The sequence below is a fragment of the Staurois parvus genome, unplaced genomic scaffold (genome assembly GCF_062004578.1).
Source record: "Staurois parvus isolate SC_StPar_1 unplaced genomic scaffold, SC_StPar_1.0 ptg000019l, whole genome shotgun sequence".
Taxonomy (NCBI): domain Eukaryota; kingdom Metazoa; phylum Chordata; class Amphibia; order Anura; family Ranidae; genus Staurois; species Staurois parvus.
In genome coordinates, this window is record NW_028317815.1 from 70746 (window position 1) to 88504 (window position 17759).

The window sequence follows — 17759 nt, forward strand, 5'->3', positions numbered from 1 at the left end:
GACAAACCAAAATTTGTGATTTTCTTTCACTTTTATTTAAACAAGAAAAACAGAGAGGGTGAATCTATCTAACAAGAGCACAGATAGCAATATAAACATGACAGGTGTTCTAATCCCTCTCCACTCAAAACGAAAACAGCAAAACAAAAAAACTGAAAAATGTTTTGCTTTTAGTTACATTTTAGAATCTACCTTTAAACCAAAATGCACACCTTAACGTATTCATTTTTTTTACAGACTTGTGTATTTTGCTCCACTGAACCAAACATAACACGTCTAAAGAAAATGCACTAAATAACCTGAAGGATGAACACATTTAAATGAAAACAACAGAAACCATACTTCAATAGAAACATTTATATACATATAAAGAAATAGAAATCTATACATCAAATTTTAATTACACACATTTGTAGTTTTCTTCTTTTCATCCAAAACAAAAAAGCAGCATCAAGTAAATGATTTAGGAACCACAGAATGAATGCTGCTATCTAATGTTATCAGCCACAAATTAAACATTGAGTAGGAGTATCAAGCAACTCGTTTGCAATCCTTATTTTCATCCAGCTGACCTCCTTTTACCAATCATAATGAATACTGCCCTTCACACAGGGCTTTCCATCTGCAAGGTGCAATCAATTTGTGATATCTACAGAGGTTTGAGGATGAATGTGAACCTCTTTATGAAATCAGAGTATCAAAGATTTCATACAAATTTTGATCTTCTCTTCCTTCACAGGAATGATATGATCTTATGCAGCAGTCCATCCATGGATATTCACCTAAAAAAAAGGGATCACAGATAAACATTGAATATGCCAATGAATATACATTCACAGAAACACATATTAGACTGCTTCTTAAAGGGTAAATCAACTTTTGTGATCTGCAGTACAAAGGGGGTTTCAAATGTACAGCTGAACAAACAAGAGTATATAAATGATGACCTAAGATCTGAAAGGAGAAGTAGGACAAAGCTCATTTGACCATGCTTCTCCTTTGGTTCACAGGAGTTGTACTTGCTGCTGCACTTCTATGACCCAGATTCAGCTGGCAGCAGACTTTAGGGTCTCAGAGTTGGTCAAGGCTCTGCCAAGATGCCTGACTGACAGCTGCCTCAGCCTCTCAGTGTGCTGCTGAGACTGAGCCAACCGAACCTGCCCCCTCAGCACTCACGTGAGCGGTGGAGGGGCAGAGCACAGAGCGGTGAGTGACAATCACCACTCTGTGCATAGAGTGTACCCGAGAAAAGAGCAACCAGCGTTCTTTGATCGCTCAGTTTTCGGTGTAGAGCTGGCATGGGACACAGACAGCATCAGGTCGATGCTTCATCCATCTAGGTGAGTATGAGGCTGAATTCACACATACTGCAGTAAGACATTATACCACATTGTAAAATGTCTGTCACTGCAAGGACACACAGGAAACAATTGTTTCCTATGTGTCTCATTCACACTGCAATGCAACCGATAGCTGCACTGCAGCATGATGCAATAAAATGCAGATGTGTGAAATGGCATGGCAACGTACTGCAGAATTAGTTTATTAAAAACCAAAACACTTACAGTATGCACTGGCACCAAATTAAATAAAACACTCAATTAACACACTAAACAGCTACTGCAGTCACCTTGGTGTGTGTTCCCCCACCATTTACAATGAATAATAGAATATATGTTGTGCTGCTGAAATTCCAAATAAGCTCTTTGCTAGGTCTTCCCAGTGTGTCTTTTGTTATTATGATCACAAATTCAGCAAACTCAGATATATACAGTCAGTTCCATAAATATTGGGACATCGACACAATTCTAACATTTTTGGCTCTATACACCACCACAATGGATTTGAAATGAAACGAACAAGATGTGCTTTAACTGCAGACTGTCCGCTTTAATTTGAGGGTATTTACATCCAAATCAGGTGAACGGTGTAGGAATTACAACAGTTTGCATATGTGCCTCCCACTTGTTAAGGGACCAAAAGTAATGGGACAATTGGCTTCTCAGCTGTTCCATGGCCAGGTGTGTGTTATTCCCTCATTATCCCAATTACAATGAGCAGATAACAGGTCCAGAGTTCATTTCAAGTGTGCTGTTTGCATTTGGAATCTGTTGCTGTCAACTCTCAAGATGAGATCCAAAGAGCTGTCACTATCAGTGAAGCAAGCCATCAGTAGGCAGAAAAAACAAAACAAACCCATCCGAGAGATAGAAAAAACATTAGGCGTGGCCAAAACAACTGTTTGGAACATTCTTAAAAAGAAGGAACGCACCGGTGAGCTCAGCAACACCAAAAGACCCGGAAGACCACGAAAAACAACTGTGGTGGATGAGCGAAGAATTCTTTCCCTGGTGAAGAAAACACCCTTCACTACAGTTGGCCAGATCAAGAACACTCTCCAGGAGGTAGGTGTATGTGTGTCAAAGTCACCAATCAAGAGAAGACTTCACCAGAGTGAATACAGAGGGTTCACCACAAGATGGAAACCATAGGTGAGCCTCAAAAACAGGAAGGCCAGATTAGAGTCTGCCAAACGACATCTAAAAAAGCCTTCACAGTTCTGGAACAACATCCTATGGACAGATGAGACCAAGATCAACTTGTACCAGAGTGATGGGAAGAGAAGAGTATGGAGAAGGGAAGGAACTGCTCATGATCCTAAGCATACCACCTCATCAGTGAAGCATGGTGATGGTAGTGTCATGGCATGTATGGCTGCCAATGGAACTGGTTCTCTTGTATTTATTGATGATGTGACTGCTGACAAAAGCAGCAGGATGAATTCTGAAGTGTTTCGGGCAATATTATCTGCTCATATTCAGCCAAATGCTTCACAACTCATTGGACGCCGCTTCACAGTGCAGATGGACAATGACCCAAAGCAGACTGCAAAAGCAACCAAAGAGTTTTTTAAGGGAAAGAAGTGGAATGTTATGCAATGGCCAAGTCAATCACCTGACCTGAATCCGATTGAGCATGCATTTCACTTGCTGAAGACAAAACTGAAGGGAAAATGTCCCAAGAACAAGCAGGAACTGAAGACAGTTGCAGTAGAGGCCTGGCAGAGCATCACCAGGGATGAAACCCAACGTCTGGTGATGTCTATGCGTTCCAGACTTCAGGCTGTCATTGACTGCAAAGGATTTGCAACCAAGTATTAAAAAGGGAAAGTTTGATTTATGATTATTATTCTGTCCCATTACTTTTGGTCCCTTAAAAACTGGGAGGCACATATGCAAACTGTTGTAATTCCTACACCGTTCACCTGATTTGGATGTAAATACCCTCAAATTAAAGCGGACAGTCTGCAGTTAAAGCACATCTTGTTCGTTTCATTTCAAATCCATTGTGGTGGTGTATAGAGCCAAAAATGTTAGAATTGTGTCGATGTCCCAATATTTATGGACCTGTCTGTACCAATAAACAAAAGTATCTGATGAAGGGGCTTATGAAGTCACGTGACTTATGACGATACGTTGCGGGGCAGATCCAGGTAACACCAGACCTGAGGACTGGAAGTGTGGCAGCAGTGAAGTTTTATGTCCCGAGTGACTGCTTTGATTTAAAGTGATTATTTTTTTTTACTTTGTGAGTGCATTTCCTAACACATCTTACGTTGGTTTTAATTACTACACTATGTCGGCACCTATGTGTTTCTGAGTTAAAGTGCTTGTAAAGGCTCAAGGTAAAAAACTTTCAGTGTACAGCGGCACCCCCAGACCCCTCAACACTTACCTGAGCCCCAACAAGATCCAGCGATGTGTACGACAGCCTTGGCTGTACCAAGTCTCTACCTCCTTACTGGCTGAGACAGCAAGTGGGAGCCGTTGGCTCCTGCTGCTGTCAATCACAGCCAGTCAGTCAATGGGGAGAGAGAGGGAGCAGGGCCAAGCCGTGACTCCGTGTGTCAATGTACGGTTTCCATTTTTTTTGTCCAATACCTGTATATCTTCTGTGTTATTCTCTGAGTGGATTAGATATTTTGTTCCCTAACCATACACCCAGTTATTTATATTTACCATATAGATATGTAAGAATAAATTGTCTTTTTTTAACTTTACATAATAACTAGGGTTGCACCGATACCGGTATCTATATTGGTACCGGTATCTATATTGGTGCCGATATTAAGCATTTGCACACGAGGTTTTTTTGCAGTGCGATTTGAGCCCATTCATTTAGTATGGGCTCAGATCGCATAGCAAAGGTATTGGTATCAGCGAGTGCTTGAGCACAAGTATCGGTACCCGTACACGCCAATACAAAAACGGTATTGCTGCAACCCTAGTAATTAAATCATACACCAACATTTTTTTTTAGGTTTTTACCTGATTAATTGAAACAATAATTGCCCAACTAATTGATTATGAAAATAATTGTTAGTTGCAGCTCTACATATGGATCACTACCCATATGTATGTGGAAGATTGCACTGAAAGTGGATGAAAGCACAATTTTATATTTGTATTATAGGCACTATACGGACATTCATGCATGCTAATTTTGTTTATCGGTATATATCAGAGTTTGCTGAATTTTTGTGATAATAACAACACAACAGATATAGTAAAGCATTTATTTAGAATTTCAGCAGCGCAACACATTACATTCTAGAATTAGTTTATATTTAAGAGAAACTAAGAGAAAAGGGCATATGATTTGCATTTTTCATTTACATTATATTATAAATGACAAAATAAAATAGTTGCAAATAAAAAAAGTATCTTCTTTTTAGTTAACCTTGATATACGGAATGTGGATTCATTGCATTAATTTTTCCTGCTTCCCAATTTATCATTTTTGTTATAATTATAAATATGTCCAGTATTACATAGACTGCTATTAAAAGAATAAATCTACTTTTATGACCTGTCCAGTGACTATAGTATCAGTGGAGGACATCTGAAATATGTAAAGCTATCAAAACAATGTCAAATTGTGACAAAAGATCTTGATGCAAATAATTATAATGAATGTTATACTTCAAACAAGGAGCACCTACATCTGCAAGGAAAGACTGATCAACAGCTGCCAAAACTACCAGGTTGAAAAAGCAATTCTCCCTGGGAATTTCACTATGGTAATAGATGCTGGAAGTGTGCAGCAACCACACAGCTTTACTTGCAGCAGTCTTTAGTAATGGCCAACACTAGTAATGATGGTGTATATAATGCAGCAAATAAAAGTACTGGGTGGATAATTATTATGGTTTTAGTCAAGCTTATGTAATTTATTTTCTGAATTTTTGTATCTGAAAGTTTAGATATTTATAATATATTTAATTCAGCATTTCAGAATTACTTGGTTAAAAGGAAATATATTAACATAATAAAGAAAGTCTACAATAAAAAAAGAAAAAGTATGGTCTCCATATAAATGAGCGCTTACCCTTAGGTAGACTAGAAAAACTACTGCAGGGATCAGGTCTTTAAAGAGGTCGTAAAGCTTAAAAAAAAAAAAGTTTTCCCCCTGCAAGGCAATATCACAATATGCTAGTATGCACTGCATAATAACACAATATGAAAAACTTAAAACGAAGCCCTCCAGCGACGCGCTGTCACTGCTGACAGGGCTTCCATCTTCACCTGGCCTTCCCATCGTGGGCTCTGGCTGTCTGACTGGCCGAACCGTGATGACGTCACTCCTGCAAATGTTCGCTCAGCTGTGCATGGGTGGCTCAGTGTACATTACAGCTCTTCTGTCATAAATATCCTGTTAGCCATTTTTTAAAAAACAAACTTTACTATCACTTTAAGATATTTATTTACCATATACCTTTTTACTGTACACACAATAGATCATTTTTTTGTTAAACTACAATTTGGCTACTTAATACTGTACAAATTTCGTGGTAAACCAAGGCATGTCCGAAAAGTAAAACTGTCTGACTACCGACAATTAACCCCGCTGTTCAGTATGATAAACATTCAATATAGCCATGTACCAAATCCAATTTTTTTACCAAATTGATGGATTTTTCACATTTGGTATTACACAAGTTTGGCTGGAACTGCCAGATTTAAGCGAAGAAGCTGGGTTTTCTGGTGCCTTGAAGCAAAACCTTATGTAATTTATTTTCTGAATTTTTGTATCTGAAAGTTTAGATATTTATAATATATTTAATTCAGCATTTCAGATTTACTTGGTTAAAAGGAAATATATTAACATAATAAAGAAAGTCTACAAAAAAAAAAAGAAAAAGTATGGTCTCCATATAAATGAGCGCTTACCCTTAGGTAGACTAGAAAAACTACTACAGGGATCAGGTCTTTAAAGAGGTCGTAAAGCTTAAAAAAAAAAGTTTTCCCCCTGCAAGGCAATATCACAATATGCTAGTATGCACTGCATAGTAGCACAATATGAAAAACTTAAAACGAAGCCCTCCAGCGACGCGCTGTCACCGCTGACAGGGCTTCCATCTTCACCTGGCCTTCCCATCGTGGGCTCTGGCTGTCTGACTGGCCGAACCGTGATGACGTCACTCCTGCAAATGTGTGGCGGGAACCCCTAGGCATGGCACAAAGATCTGAAGGAACGGAAATGCTGTTCTATTAGTGCACATGCGCTGGTGATATCATCGGCTGCTGCTTGATAGTTTATCTCCTAAACGGTACACATTTAGGAGCTATTAATTTCACCTACAGGTAAGCTTTATTATAAGCTTACCTGTTGGTAAAAATCACAAAAACGAGTTTACTTCCACTTTAAATCCCAACTGTAGCTCGCTTTTTAACTAGTTGCCGACCGCAGATAGCCGAATGACGGCTAAACTGCGGCCGGCCAGCTCTGAGTGGACGTCATATGACGTCCTCCCAGAACGCACTCTCCTGCGCGCCCCAGGGGGCGCGCACCCGGCGATCTCCGTGATCGCTGTGTCCTACGGACACAGCTGATCACAAGATGTGGTAAAAGGCCAATCATACCGGCCTTTTACCACGTGATCAGCGGTGTCCAATGACACGCTGATCACAGGGAAATGCAAGTGCCGGTTCTTGGCTACACTTTCCTCACGCTGTCAGATCGTGAGGAAAGTACTGCCGAGAACTGGCAGTTGTCAGAGCGGGGATGGGCACCGATCATCAGGGCACTGGTGGGCAGCGCCCTGATGATCGGTGCCCAGCAATGCCACCCGCAAGTTCCGCCCACCTGTGCCCAGCAGTGCGCCCACTAGCTCCGCCCACCTGTGCCCAGCAGTGCACCCACCTGTGCCACTCTGCAGTGTCACACACCTGTGCCCAGAAGTGCCACCTACCTGTGCCCAGCAGTGCCACCCACCTGTGCCCACCCACCTGTGCCCACCAGTGCCAAACACCTGTGCCCACCCACCAGTGCTGCCCACCAGTGCCACCCACCAGTGCAGCCCAGCAGTGCTGCCAGTCAGTGCCCAGGGGTTGTGCCAGTCAGTGCCCAGCAGTGATGCCAGTCAGTGCCGTCTATCAGTACCCATCATCAGTGTCACCTATCAGTGCCGCCTATCAGTGCTGCATATTAGTGCCGCCTATCCGTGACACCTCATTAGTGCTGTCTATCAGTGCCGCCTCATTAGTACTGCCTATCAGTGCCCTTTAGTGCTGCCTATCAGTGCCGCCTATCAGTGCCCATCAGTGCTGCCTCATCAACGCACATCAGTGAAGGAGAAAAAATACCTGTTTGAAAAATTTTATAATAGAAACAAAGAAACTTTTTTTTTTTTCAAATTTTTTGCACTTTTTTAATTTATAGCGCAAAAAGTACGATTAAATACCACCAAAAGAAAGCTCTATTTGTGAGAAAAAAATGATCAAAATTTCATATGGGTACAATGTTGCATGACCGCCCAATTGTCAATCAAAGTGCGGCAGCGCTGAAAGCTGAAAATTGGCCTGGTAAATAAGGGGGTATAAGTGCCTGGTAGGCAAGTGGTTAACTGATCCACAATGTAGGTGATGGCAGTGGCTAATCCTATGCTACAGCAAAGGACTGCTGACATTTGTGTGTTAGTAGTGGAGTCTCTGCACTGGTCCTTCATGACAGCCCCCACCCCTCTCCGCAGAGAAAACATTGTTCATAAAAACATAGATGTTGTTCTCCTCTGCAGCAAATGGCAGGTAATAACATTTATAAAGATGCTGGAGAGCAATGAAAAACAATCAGATTATTAAAGCTGTAGTAAACTCTGCTAACACTACTTCTTTTTAGGGGCCCCCAGGTGGGTTAGGTCATAATGTACTAGTATGCATTGCATATTAGCACATTATGGCACACTTACCTTTCAAACATAGCCCTCCAGCGCTGCACTGTTATTGATCTGGCCAGTCCACCTTTGCTCATTCTTCCTCCCAAGTTCAGTGCCTTTGGCCGCTTGAATGGCCTGCCATGATGACCTCACTCCCACGCATGCACAGGGGAGTCATATTGCAATAGCACAGATCGGGGCCGTAAATGTTCGCTCAGCTGTGCATGGGTGGCTCAGTGTACATGACAGCTCTTCTGTCATAAATATCCTGTTAGCCATTTTTTAAAAAACAAACTTTACTATCACTTTAAGATATTTATTTACCATATACCTTTTTACTGTACACACAATAGATCATTTTTTTGTTAAACTACAATTTGGCTACTTAATACTGTACAAATTTCACGGTAAACCAAGGCATGTCCGAAAAGTAAAACTGTCTGACTACCGACAATTAACCCCGCCGTTCAGTATGATAAACATTCAATATAGCCATGTACCAAATCCAATTTTTTTACCAAATTGATGGATTTTTCACATTTGGTATTACACAAGTTTGGCTAGAACTGCCAGATTTAAGCGAAGAAGCTGGGTTTTCTGGTGCCTTGAAGCAAAACCTTTGTGATTAGTCTTTGTTGGAAATCACCATTCCCCAACTCATGATGCAGTAACTTGATGTGCAAAATCAGCTTTACCGTCTCACAAGTAGTATATAAAACATGAGGACAGGGGAGTTGCTTCCATCATGGTCTAATCATTGGGCCACTTTACTGCAGAATTTTTGTCATACCCTTGGTTGTTTTCACATTTTAGGTTTACAATAAGTTCAAGAAAGTTCAATTTAAGGGACTGTTTACAACACCACACTACTGTAACATGCACATTACTGCAACACACATTATGCACGCTGGTACAATGTGGTGCCATTCTTTCTAAATGTCACCCCAATGCAGCTTGCCAACAAATGTGCTTTGAAAAAAATTCTGCAAGCACTTTTTTGTGCACTAGGTAGTACATTCAAATGAAAAAACTCACACAATGCAAGTTAATGGAGGACATAACGGATATTGATGGTGCAAACAGGCCCTGAAGTGCAGCTGTGTCCAGAATATGGACCTCAAAGTATTTTAAGCATATTCATAAGCAGTAAAAGAGCTTCAAAACAAGCCCTCACTGACAATTATTGTGTATTATGAAGTACCGTATTTTTCGCTCCATAAGACGCACCTAGGTTTTAGAGGCAGAAAACGGGAAAAAAAATATTCTGAACCAATGGACTGCAGACATAGTACAGGGGATGACCAGAGACTGTGGACATAGTACAGGAGATGACCAGAGACTGTGGACATAGTACAGGAGATGACCAGAGACTGTGGCCAGTACAGGAGATAACTGCTGACCTTTGGGGGGGGGGGGAGCGGGTACCTGAATTTGACAGGTACCCGCTCTTACTTCCGCGTAGTTGTTCTTTGGTTAGTGTCTGCTCTGCAGCGGGACCTTACCTGTTCCTGTATCCAGACGCGCGCTGTCTTCCCGGCTTCGGTAGTGTGGGTGCTCGGCTTGACAGCCGGGTGCCCAGTGCGCATGAGCGAGAAGCATTGCGCTTTGTGAGTGGTCCGGCAGCTTCTGGGACCTGTCATGTGTCCCAGGTGCCGCCTTACCATTCACAAAGAGCACCGCTTTTTGCTCATGCGCACTTGGCATCCGGCTGTCAAGCTGAGCGCCCACACTACAGAAGCCGGGAAGACAGCATGCTGCTGGATAGAGGAACAGGTAAGGTCCCGTTGCAGAGCTGAGTGGCCGGCCCGGTATTCTGACACGGCGGTGGTGGAAATACCGGACCGGCCGCTCCATATTCGCTCCATAAGATGCACTGACACTTTCCCCCCTTTTTTTGGGGGAAAAAAGCGCGTCTTATGGAGCGAAAAATACGGTATTTATTTCTGAAAAATTCTAACAGTTTTTATGAGATTAATTGAAGGTTAATTTCTCCACAATGCTTATAGCTATAGAGATGAAGGCATGTTTTAAAATGATTTTACTGCCGATTTAGCATATATATTTTAGTTTGCATTCTCTGGGCACAGGTTTACGTTAACAAAGGGAAACTAGTTCACAGGAAGCAAAAGCAATGGAAGCCTTATATAACATGTACAGCATATTAAATAAACACTTACTTATTGGTTTTCTTGGTGGGCACAGTGTGGTCATAATGTTCTGAAGTTGTTCTTGTAAAACATTCACCATAAATATCTCAGAAGCAGAAATCTGAAAGAATTGTTCCTATGTTGCAGAAAACATAGCATATGTAAAAATGCCTATAAGCACAATATTTAGCATTAAGAAGCAATACTGACAAACTGCAATCAATATATTTATACCCATGTTTCATATTTTTGCATAAAATCTTTATTTTAAAAATAAATATACCTATCATTTGTTTAAAAGCACACTGATTATTTTATAGGAAAGTCCAGTGCTGCCTGTGTGCTTATTTGGCAGCTTGTGTGAATTCACAAGTTAAGGCATATTGATCGCAGCTAGAAGAGAGGGCATGTGCTATTCAGATTGTTTTTTTTTTTAGCACAACAGCCCCACATAAAGGCCTTAGAGATAGAGTGCCACCTGTTGCATGCAAATGGTAAATATGAAATGTTTGCAAGCAATATTCCATTTTTACCATATTAAAAAGAACCTTGTATAATTTTATACTTACCATAAAATCTTGTCCTTGAATCCATTAAGGTACAGAGAAACATAGCATTTTTTAGAAGTGTGGGTTATATGCAGCTGCCTACTAGAGGTGGACACTGGCAACAGAAAGAAATGTTGAATGCCAGCTACTGTAACCCCACCCCTAACCATCATGCTTCAGTTTTGTGAACAAGCAGCGCACAGGTACAACAAACACAAAGGGGAGGGCAACAGCTACTGAGATACCCAACAGATTTGATAGAAGAAAATCCAAACAAATAACAGTTTGAAGATGCTAAATTAAAAACTGGGGAAGCAATATGAAAATTCACACTAGAGAAGAACTCTCATAGCTCGTTGATCTTCCTGGACGTTAGAAGCTGTCTGCCTGTATCAGAAATACAGGCAGACAGCTAAACTGACAGTCTGCAGGAGCCTGGCATTGCATACGTGATGCAATGCTTTACAGGCTCCTAAGAAAAAAATAATAAATGCTAAATTTTTTTTACCTGCAATAAAATGTTTATTTATTATTTTTTGTTTCTAAAGATGAACTCAGCCTTTAACATTTTAGAGGGTGGACAACACCAACAGGTAAAGATAGCATCTATGCACGTAACCAGGTGTTTCCTCAAAAACACCAAATTAGACAGAATACAAAAAGTTTATAGCAAAGAGAGGAAAATTACATACAGTTGTGTTCAAAATAATAGCAGTCAGACATCATTAACCTGATCAATCACTGTTTTTGGTAGAAATTATATTTCTACATGGCAAATAATTTACTAGCAGGTGTAGTAGAGTAATAGAAATCCAATAGACCCAACAGTCATGACATGCATGCTGCTGATTCTGTGTAATTGAATCACTAATTGAAAGGGGCATTTTCAAAATAATAGCAGTGTGGAGTTCTATTAGTGAGGTCATTCATTCTTTGAAAAACAGGTGGCAATTATTGCCCTTATTTAAGGAAGGAAGGCAGCAAATGTTGTACATGCTGGTTACAGTGCATTTCTCTCTGAAATTCTGAGGAAAATGGGCCGTTCCAGACATTGTTCAGAAGAACAGCCTATCTTGATTAAAAAGTTGATTGGAGAGGGGAAAACATATAAAGAAGTGCAGAAAATGATAAACTGCTCAGCTAAAATGATCACAAATGCTTTAAAATGGCAACCAAAACCTGAAAGACGTGGAAGAAAGCGAAAAACTACCATTCGAATGGATAGAAGAATAGCCAAAATGGCAAGGACTCAGCCAACAATCAGCTCCAGAAAGATCAAAGAAGGTGTAAAGTTACCTGTGAGTACTGTTACAATTAGAAGACGCCTATGTGAAGCCAAGCTATCTGCAAGAAGCCCCCGCAAAGTCCCACTGTTGAAAAAAAAGACATGCTGAAGAGGTTACAATTTGCCAAAGAGCATATTGACTGGCCTAAAGAGAAATGGCGCAACATTTCGTGGACTGTTGAAAGTAAGATTGTTCTTTTTGGGTCTAGTGGCCGGAGACAGTTTGTCAGATGACCCCCAAACACTGAATTCAAGCCACAGTACACTGTGAAGACAGTGAAGCATGGTTGCGCAAGCATCATGATATGGGGATGTTTCTCATGCTACAGTGTTGGGCCTATTTATCGCATACCAGGGATCATGGATCAGTTTGAATACATCAGAATACTTGAAGAGGTCATGCTGCCTTATGCTGAAGAGGAAATGCCCTTGAAATGGGTGTTCCAACAAGACAACAACCCCAAGCACACCAGTAAACCTGCAACATCTTGGTTCCAGACCAACAAGATTGACGTTATGGAGTGGCCAGCCCAATCCCCGGATCTTAATCCAATAGAAAACTTGTGGGGTGACATCAAAAATGCAGTTTCTGAGGCAAAACCAAGAAATAGAGAAGAACTGTGGAATGTAGTCCAATCATCCTGGGCTGAAATACCTGTTCACAGGTGCCAGAAGTGGGTTGACTCCATGCAACACAGATGTACAGCAGTTCTCAGAAACAGTGCTTATACAACTAAATATTCATTAAGTGATTCAAAGGAAAGCAAAATCTTCAAACAATTTTCAGTTTATATAGCGAATGTTTGAGTTTGTAAAGAAGAATACAAACACTGCTATTTTTTTGAACAGTCTAATATTCACTTTTCTTCAATTTTTTTAGAGGAACAACACAAATTTGATATATTTTTCTTCATGTTTTGATTTGGAATAGAATGTGTAGTGTTCCCAATGCATTTGTGTGTATGGAAATAAAAGCTATTAGAAGGATTTTGAGCTTTATTCACTTTTTTCAACACACTGCTATTATTTTGAACACAACTGTACTTCTATTAAAAGTATACTACAACAGCTTTAGGCATTCCTGTCCTTTTAAGCCCTTCAGGCATCCCAGCCCTTTTCAGCACTGACCTGCAATATGCAGTGGAAATGGAGAGCAGATCCCAGATGGTCTCCATATATAGTATACAACACATGAGATACTTAGGAAGTATAACCATATTACCTTTACATATTCATTGCAAACTTTTGCCTAAAAAAAAACAAAAAACCTTACTCTTCCTTGCAGATCGACAAATTCGTACTTGCTAAATAGCATACTCTTAAGAGTATGGTCATATTGTATAGAGCCAATATAGCGAAAACAAGCACAACTGGAGGTGAGCTACAGATCAAAATCCAGCGATGTACATTGTAGGGTTCAGCTTCAAGTGGGATGCTCACAGAGAGGTAATCCCAATCCACATATAAGGTTATCCTCATACTGCCACCCATTTAGCTTAAGAATCTCAAAATTCTATGTGACAGATACACTCTGTCCACAAATGACAGGGGCTGTTTGTCACATACCTCCCACCTCCGTTTGAACCTGTGGGTTCGAACACCAGCTACTAAACAATGAGTTCTAGAAAGGGCATCCACATTTTTCTGATTGCAACCAGGCCAGTGCTCCATTTTAAAAGAAAAATCTTGAAGGGCTAGGACCCAACGGGTAACCCTTGTATTATGGTCCTTAGCCTAGGCCATACATTTTAAGGGAGCGTGGTCTGTTATGAGTCCAAAGTGTCTCCCCAGCAAGTAGTACTGCCGAGGCTCCAGGGCTAAACACTCTTGCTTAATGGCCAAACACTCTCAATCCACAATACTATAATTTTTTTCTGCAGGGGTCAGCTTCCGACTTAAATAGATCACTGGGTGTTGTTCTTCACTTGCCACTTGGGACAAGACAGCCCCCAGACCTACAGTACACTTGAGGCATCGGTCTGGAGTACGAATTCTCTGTTAAAGTCTGGGGCTACCAGCACAGGCTGTTTACACAGGGGCTCCTTCAGACTTTGGAAAGTTTCTTCATCTGTTGTCGCCATCGCTATGGCAATCTGTAGTGAACGAACTGCGCTCCGCAGTGTCATTACTGTGCAGGCGCGGGATCAGGAGGTGCATGCTGGGATAGCCAGCAACACCTAATCCCGGAAAAATACACTAGCGGGCTTCAGATGCCCACATCTTTCTTGGCCCCTACCTATTTCCGAGATCAAGGTAACATATTACAGATTTACAACCAACAAGCATGATATCAGTTATAACATTATCCAGTTATAACATTATAAATGTGCAAGTTGTAAAAAACACAGGAGAGTTTTTTAAAAAAAAAAAAGAATTATGGGGACTGGAGCTCCGCTTCAACAAGCAGTGAGGGGGGCCACTGCAATGGTACTTTTAACAGAAATTCTAAAATTCAGCTTTAATCTGAGACAGGTAGGAGCTCTTGCTTCTACTGAAATCCTTGAAAATATCAAGAGCAGGTATCAAGAAGTTCTAGCCCACAAAGTCCATGTCTGGTGCTCCTTGAATTCAGGGTCTGCAGACCTGCATTTTAACCAGTGCTCTGCATCTGTGTATTAATTAAAGATCAGTTCAGGATACAAGCCAAGAGGCTTTCAGCAGGCCATTACAGATAAAGCTCCAGCCATCTGCTCCACAAGCTTGATACAGTAAAGGAGTCCACTGCTGCACTGCAAAGATGTCTTTAACATGATTTTACCCATTCTGCCATGGTGTGACAAATTAACCACTTCAATACTGGGCACCCCCTTACTGCCTAGGCCAATTTTTTTAGCTTTCAGCATTGTCGCACTTTGATTGACAATTGCGTTGTCATGTAACACTGTACCCACGTGAAATCTGTATCTTTTTTTTTTTTTTTTAAAGCGATAGAGCTTTCTTTTGGTGGTATTTAATCAACACTGGGTTTTTGGGGGGTTTTTTGCTAAACAAATGAAAAAAAGACAGAAAATCCTGAAAAAACAACACCTTTTTTCTTCATTTCTGTTATAACATTTTGCAAATAAGTAATTTTTCTTCTTCACTGATGTGTGCTGGTGAGGCTGCACTTATGGGCACCGATGAGCACAGGTGAGGCTGCACTGATAGGCATTAATGAGGCTGCACTGATGGGCACTGTCGAGGATGCACTGATGGAAACTGATAGGCACTGTTAAGCTGCACTGATGGGCACTGCTGGGGCTGCACTGATCAGTGTAAACAAAGCGATTTCAGGATTGCCGGTTCAGTGATCCTTTCCTCACAGGGTGACAGCGCTAAGGAAAGGAAAAGCCGTAACCATCAATCTGTTTACATATGATCAGCTATGATTGTACACAGCTGATCACATGGTAAAGTGCAGCTGTGATTGGTCCTTTACAGCGATCTGTAATCAGCTGTGTCCAAAGGACACAGCGTTCTGGAAGGATGGCTATAGACGTACTCCCAGAACAAGAGAACCGCACTGTAGCAGTCTTTCATCTATGGCACGGTAATGATGAGGTTAAAGTCACTCAGAATCAGCTGACAGAAGGGTAAAGCCTCCTGTCAGCTAAATTCACAGAGCCGGTCCAGGCTCTGAAGGGACCCCGACAATAATGTAGGGATCCACCCAGATTCCTGACCTGCAGTTGGACTGACCTCTCAACGCACCACTGAGTGCCTGAACCAGCCCCTCTGGCACCTCCACAGCCTGCTGTGCAAGTGAGTGATGGAGGGATAGAGCAGAAAGCGGTGACTAACAGTCACAGCTCTCTGCACAGAGCGGACCAAGAACTGAGCAATCACCGGTCGTGATCGCTCAGTTCTCAGTGTAAGAGCAACCAGGGGACACCTGTAGTATTGGAACGATGTTGCAGCCATATAGGTGAATATGGACAGAATGGCCCACAAGGCCATTTGATCAAATAGCCAGGAGTTGATCAAAATCACTGTGAGCTGCCAAAATGAAACAAAGATTGGAGTTACATGTGGCTTTTTACAATGCAGGAGCAGCAGCGGGAATATGCTTCCTTAGTACTGAATGGCAAAACGGAGCACAGACGTCAGTGTCTAGTCTCTCAGTATTAACCCTTTCCATGGTGGAAACTTTCATGAAGTTTAATGGGATAGGTCAGCCTGATTAGCTTCAAAAAGTGCTCTGTAGCTAACCTGGTACCATAATGGAGTCTGGAAACTGCCTTATGTGAATTCCAGTGCCCACAGGACACTTTAAGACTAATCCTGCAATGTTCAGTCCTGGCACTCCAAAAGTAGTCCAACTGAGGCGTGGCTAAATGGGCCCAAGCAGGAAGCTGGAGGATGGTGTGAGGAAAAGGATGAGCATACTTGAAATTTGGGTGAAGGATGATATGTATCCAACAGAATACTTCATAGTATGCATAGTAAGTGTGATAACAGGTTTTCTGTGGAGTTGACTTTCTAGCCTTCAACGTGGTAGGGATAACTAAATCTAATAGGCCCTTGTCCCTTGGGACCTGGGCTTCTACATGCATGCTATCCTACTGAGAAGTAGGATGGTGTACTGACCCTTAGGACAGAAAGTCCAGAAGGGTCCAGGGTGAGGAAGAGGATGTGCAGTACTTTGATTTTGGGTGAAGGACAAAATGTGTCCAAAAGAGTATTTCCTATGATGCAATTTCCTTGTCTTGCACAAAGCAAAATAAGTCCACCAGGTGCACTGCAATGTTTTCAGATACATAGACAATCGAGAACCACAGAATACATTCCATGGAGTACTTCCTAGGATGAAAGTTCCTCAACTTGCACCAGGTAAAGTAGGCCTTCCAGGTGTGATGGTAGGTTATTCGAGGAGCTAGTTTCCTAGCCTTCAATAGGGTAGGAATGACTGAATCTGACCTGGGCTTCGACATGCATGCTATCAAAGCCAGATCAAGGTTCGCAAATCGGTCAGGGTACATAGTGACAGGTCAGAAGTATACAGGAAAATAAAGCAAATGTTTACATTTGCAAATAAACAAACATCACAAATAAGCCCATCAGAAGTACATCTCTAACATCACAGCTGGTGACTGTCCAATGTGGGCACATATGGTACAAAAAACAATATACAATAAGGGTAACCAAATAATATAAGTGGTGAAGCGCTCAACTTAAATAATCAAAACTAGTGCAATATCCCCATATATAAATAATAAATCCCTAGTGATATAACAATACACAAATAATACCTCTTAGGTTATACAAATAATACTAATAAATAATACATAAAAAACTAGTGCAATATCTTCATATAGATAAAGAATATATATCCCTGGTGATATAGTGAAAACTAATAACTCTTAAACTGTGCAAAAGGTGAAATACAATGATTATTAAAATAAATGGTGATGCCACACTGTGCAAAATAATGGCAAAGTGTTCAAATAATGTCACTCCATGCTGCAATAGTGCTCTTCGTGAAAATCTTGACGTGACTCCCCTCAATAGCAGAAATGCCCCCTCACCTTCCACATTCGACCCTTGCGGGTCACAGAGCTTTTTATATATATATCTCTCTGTTAGAT

General features: G+C 41.2%; 1 protein-coding gene across 1 annotated transcript in view; it reads right to left on the reverse strand.

The window, feature by feature from the left end:
- Window positions 1–342: 342 nt before the first annotated feature.
- Window positions 343–17759, reverse strand: part of POT1 (protection of telomeres 1) — a 121678-nt gene continuing 104261 nt past the window's right edge. Inside the window, exons 14-15 of the mRNA XM_089684430.1 lie at window positions 10393–10498; window positions 343–782 (exon numbers count right to left, since the gene is read on the reverse strand). Coding sequence (XP_089540556.1) covers window positions 682–782; window positions 10393–10498 — 207 coding nt within the window. The 3' untranslated portion in view covers window positions 343–681. The remainder of the gene's footprint in view (window positions 783–10392; window positions 10499–17759) is intronic.